This window comes from Rhincodon typus, chromosome 23 (assembly GCF_021869965.1).
Source record: "Rhincodon typus isolate 14 chromosome 23, sRhiTyp1.1, whole genome shotgun sequence".
Taxonomy (NCBI): domain Eukaryota; kingdom Metazoa; phylum Chordata; class Chondrichthyes; order Orectolobiformes; family Rhincodontidae; genus Rhincodon; species Rhincodon typus.
In genome coordinates, this window is record NC_063354.1 from 286,303 (window position 1) to 291,925 (window position 5,623).

The 5,623-nt window shown below is 43.9% G+C and overlaps 1 protein-coding gene across 1 annotated transcript in view; it reads right to left on the reverse strand.

Annotated features, from left to right (window-relative positions):
* LOC109938633 (myosin-2 heavy chain-like) overlaps positions 1-5,623 on the reverse strand; it is a 42,131-nt gene that overhangs the window by 25,716 nt on the left and 10,792 nt on the right. Inside the window, exons 2-3 of the mRNA XM_048611067.1 lie at positions 5,264-5,368; positions 1,148-1,183 (exon numbers count right to left, since the gene is read on the reverse strand). Coding sequence (XP_048467024.1) covers positions 1,148-1,183; positions 5,264-5,368 — 141 coding nt within the window. The remainder of the gene's footprint in view (positions 1-1,147; positions 1,184-5,263; positions 5,369-5,623) is intronic.

Below are 5,623 nucleotides of genomic sequence, written 5' to 3' on the forward strand. Positions count from 1 at the left end.
CGCTATTCCGTCCATTCCAACCTTCCCCCTTTACCCATGCGCTATTCTATCCATTTCTCCTTACCCTCTGGCACCCTACCCCTACCCAGCTCACACCATACTTACCTGGTGCCCTACCATCCCAGTGCCTTATTCTCTCAGTACCCTACCAACCCGGTACCCTACCCTCCTGGCACCCTACCATCCTGGTACCTTACCCTCCTGTACCTTACCCTTCTGGTTCCGTACCTTCCCGGTGCTGTACCCTACCAGTGCTGTACCATCCCAGTGCCCTACCTTCCTGTACCTTACCCTGCTGGTACCCTACCCGTCCAGTACTGTTCCCTCCTGTACCCTACCCTCCCGGAACCCTACCTCCCGATACCCTAGTCTCCTGGTGCCCTACTCTCCCGGTACCCTACCTTCCTGGCACCCTACCCTCCTGGCACCCTAGTCTCCCACTTACTTTCTGTACTTCCCATTAGGCAGCAGCTGTCAGCGTCCATTGATGATTCTAGTCGTTGACAATAGCTGCCTGCTATGAAAGGGGGCATGGTCTGCCTTACCCTGACGGTTCTGTGCCATGGGAGAACTGTTGAAATAGAAAAATGGCTCCACATGCCTGAAGGAGCCCCAAGCAAAATCTCCTCTTGCAAGAGCGGAGCTCTCAGCTTCATTAGAAAGAAGGTGGGTTGGTATGGGGGTCGGGGGGGTGGGGGTGAATCTGAGTGAGATTGCCGCGCCTCACAAAATCTGACCTTAAGTTTAATTCGTAGAATGAATGGGATAAAAAGTTTTCCGGGCTCTGAGGGAACAGCGGGGTTTATGATTAATTTGTTGTTTCATCACAGATGTGTTCGTCTAAGTGACTTTCCTCTCTGTTCCTTCATCATTCTATGCTTTGTCCATAACCATTGACTTCATCACTATTGCCTACAGTGCCCACCCACCTAAACTTTCATTGTCCTGCTCCTGGTTGTTGTCCTCTGCCCAAATATAGCCAGGGTATGATCTTCAAATGACAAACAACACTGACCCTTGTGGGGATTATACAAAAGCACATTGGTTGGTATCTAATCGGCAATTCCTTTATATATCTGAAAACATTATCAAACACAGAACAAGAAAGAATGTAAAATGCACATTCAGACATGACTGATGTCCTTACCAGTAGCTCATTTATTAAACTTATGTGGGTCGTCACCTGAAAGACACAAGAGAAAAACAGAAATGAATGAACATGTGTCTGTGAAACAGAAGTCCCCATCATTTCAATATCACAACTGCACAACGGTAAATGCAGCTTTCTTCAGAACATTTAAACTTTCAGTTTGGATTTCATTCCCTTGTTACAAATGGAAAGTTCAGATTCATCTAACACAGCACAAATTAGACAATACCCAGAAACTGACTACCAAAGCTTAGCAAATAGCTGACAGAGTGGGGTACAATACTGAGGCTGTGCTCAATGAAATCAGTCCATTATAGAGGCAGATCTCTCAATCATCAGTTTGAATGAAGGGTGGAAATGATGTTGATACACCTATTATTGGCAGCTCCAGCAGGAATGCTGCTTGTCAACATGACTGCCACTTTACCTCAGCAACTTGCCATTCTAATTAAAGGTGTGGGCAGTTTGGAGCAATGCTCATGATAAGGAATCTCTGACCCACAGCAATCTGCAGCAATTTCCACAGCAGCAGTGGTAATGTCACAGATCTAGTTAAAATAAAAACCCATCTGGTTCACTAATGTCCTTTGGGGAAGGAAACTGCCATCCTCACCTGGTCTGGTCTATATGTGACTCCAGACCCACAGCAATGTGGTTGACTCTTAATGATTAGAGATGGGCAATAAATTCTGGCCCAGCTAGCGAATCTCTCATCCCAAGAATGAATAAATAAAGAAGAAATCCAGAATGCCAGGCTAATGTTCTGAGGTTCAAATCCCACTATGGCAGATGGTGAAACTTCAATAAAACGCTGCATTTAAAAGTTGATCTAATGTACTCATTCACAGATTGATGGCTAGGCCAGCATTTCTCACCCATTCCTAATTACTCAGAGGACAGTTAAAAATTTAGTGGGTCTGGACTCACATGTAGGCCTGGCCGGGTAAGGACAGCAGTCTCCTTTCCTAAAGAACATCAATGAACCATGTGGGTTGTTCCTAACGATTGACAACAGTTTTGTGGATTTCATTAGACTCTAATTCCACCACCTACCATGGCAGGACACAAACCCAGAACATTACCTGGGGTTTTGGTCGAATAGTCTAGCGATAATATCATTAGGCCTTCACTTCTTCTCATTTTGTGAGCAGGTCAGGCTAAGCACTGATCGTTGAGGTACTCATTAGTCACAGCCTATCAATGCCTGTTTTTTGCCTGTTAGTCCATCCTCAATCCATACCTGTACATTGCCTTTCATCCCAACACTGAAATAATGTTAACCACGCTCCTGTGAGCGATTTTATCAAAAGCCTTTCAAAAATCTTAGTAGACTATATCCATCAATATCTTTTCTGAATTCTATTCACAGCAAACTCAAAAATGTTAACAGTTACATTCATAAATCCATGCTGGCTATATCTAATCAGATCATTATTATACAATGTCAGTTCATCATGTCCTTTATAATAGATTGAAATGGATTTTCCTTATACTGATATAAGTTTCCCCATTTTCCCTCCTTTCCTAAATAGTGGGTGACATTTGCTACTTTCCAATTCACAGGAATCACTACAGAAGCAGTGGATCTTTGGAAGATAATCACCATTGACTGTCTCTATAGCTGCTGACCTTAACACTCCGGGATGAAGATAACAAGATGTAGGATAGTGGTAGGCCATTCAGCCCTTCGAGTCTGCTCTGCCACTCAATGCAATCATTGCTGATCTTATCATCCTCAAATCCATTTTCCTGCCTTTTTCACCATAATCCTTTGTTTCCTCACTGATTAAAATCTGTCCATCTCAGCCTTGAATATACTTAATGACTGAGCCTCAACAGCCCTCTGCAGTAAACAATTCCACAGATAACCAAGAATATCAGGTCTTAGGGATTTAACAACCATTAATTTCTCCAACACGGCCATCTTATTAATTCTAATTTCCTTCAATTCCTCATTCTCCCTAGTCCCTAGATCTCTAATTCTGGGATGTTATACCTTCCTTATATAGCACCTTCACTGTAATAAAGCAGCCCAAAGTTCTTTGCAGTTGTGTCATTGACCAAAGTTTGACACCAAGCTAGATTTAAAGAAGGACACAGCGATAGGGAGATGATTAAAGGAGGACAGAGCAATAGGGAGATGGTTAAAGGAGGACAGAGCGATAGGGAGATGGTTAAAGGAGGACAGAGCGATAGGGAGATGGTTAAAGGAGGACAGAGCCATAGGGAGATGGTTAAAGGAGGACAGAGCGATAGGGAGATGTTTAAAGGAGGACAGAGCCATAGGGAGATGGGTAAAGGAGGACAGAGCCATAGGGAGATGGAGAGTTTTAAGGGAGGGAATTCCAGTGTTTGGGTCCCAGGCAGCTGAAGGTGTAGCCATCATTGTTAGTGTGTTGGGGATCAGGGATTCATAAAGGACAGAATTAGAGACGCTCAGAAAGCCCTCAGGAAGGGTGGTGTGGGATTGGAGGAAATTACAGGGCATAAAGAAGCAAGCATGAGAATTTTAAAATCAACACTTCGCTTTGGGATCAATTCAGGTTGTGAGCACTGGAGTGATGGTGAACATTTAGATAAAGGCAGAGTTGTACATACCTTCAAATTTACAGCGAGGATAATGAGAGAGCGCAACCAGGACAGTTTTGGAATAGCTGAGGCAACAAAAACATAAGCGAATGTTTCAGCAATAGATGGGTGACAGAGGGGGCAAAGTGAAGCAAAGGTTATGGGATGGGAATGGGTGGTGTGAATGATAGCTGGAGTAGAGTCGTGTGATTTCTGATCTTGTCCCCCCCAGTCCAAGACCAGCAGCTCCACGACACAGTGGATGAAGAGCACAGCAGGTTTATTTCCCAGCGTCTTGGCCAATATTTGTGTGTTGAATTTAGAGTGTATCATGTGTTATATGACTGTATCAATTAGTATCACACAAACAGATTAGCTGGTCATTAACCCTTGTGGTAGTTTACTGGAAATAAATTGCCTGCTGCACTTGCCCCTTTACTACTGTGACTACACTTCACTGACCATAACATAATTTTCAGAGAACCCGTAGTCATAAGAGGTGCTACAGAAATGCAAGTGTGTCTTTTTTAAATGGTTTTGTGCTCTTGTTAGTTGAATGATGACATGGTAAATAGTTTAAGACACAAGGCAGCAATCTTTGATAGTGTGAGATTTTGTGGATTTGCAGAGAGACCACGGAAACATGCAGGTGCTAATGAGTTCCATTTGGATATTTACTGAAAGTCCTGGTCTATCAATCACCCTGACATCTCCTTTCTCTGGTTACTAGCTCTCCTGTCCAGTGTCCTTTCCTTCCTAGATCCAATCTTCACGCTAATTGGAGCTTCTACCATTTCCTTTTCATCTTCATTGTCCTGTAGCAAGCGAACTTTCCAGCTGCAGAGTGACCCAATGCACAGCGAGCTGCAATGATTGTTCAGGTTGAGCATCTTTGCAGCATTGTTCCAGTTTTACCCAAGGATCTGATGCCTATAGTTTGCTGCAAGGCATCTTCTGAGATATGGAATTAGGTTGTGTTGCTTCATTTCCTTCTCCCTACAGAAACCCTGTTGGTCTGTGGTGGATTACTGCATGATTAAAAGGTTGTAACAGATCATCGAACATCAACTGAACTTACACCACACAAACATGATTCTCGTTGGGTTTTTTTGGCTATTTGGGTGTTTCAGCAAATTTTGAGAGTCTGGATTTCTGTAGCCAGGGACTGAAAACGAGTAAGAAAGTAGCAGGAGTGAGCTGTACAATCCTCGAGCCAAGCTGACAGCACATGGTTTCTCCACTTCCCTCGGGCTATTGGGAAAACCACAAACTGCAATGTTTTCAGGTGCTGCTTCCTCCAGAGGGAAAGAGACATTATACTTTACAACCAACAACTGACACACCTCCCCATGTGCCTCTGGGGATAGGAGGAAGGGGTTGTGCAGCCTTTAGGAAGATGATCTTTTTGGTCTATAGACAGTAGATTCCCCCTGCTCCCCATATTCTCCTTTACCATTCTCCTGCTTTGCCCCAAAACTCCCCCCCTTCTTCTTCCCTTTCCCCACTTCCTTCATTTCACACCACCTGGCTCCACCCACATCTTACCATATCTATATCTTTGTCAATATCAGTCATACGATCTTCAACAGTATTTTTGAAGTTCTTCAAATCATTTATCTCCTGCACCATCTCCTCCATCAAAGACATAGCCTGCAACACAGTCAACACAATTAGAAAGACAGAGTTTTCAAACAATATTCCACAGAGTGTGGGTCATGGCATTGACAATCTCAGGTGCAGTAGATTGACAGGTTACGAGGTCCCAGGGTAGTCCTCCCTTCTTCAGCTTGATGGAAACCCTGTGATATGGAGGTGCTGGAGTTGAACTGGAGTGGACAAAGTCAGAATTTACATGGCTGAAAACAAAACATACTGGAGATCACAGCGAGTCAGGCAGCATGCATG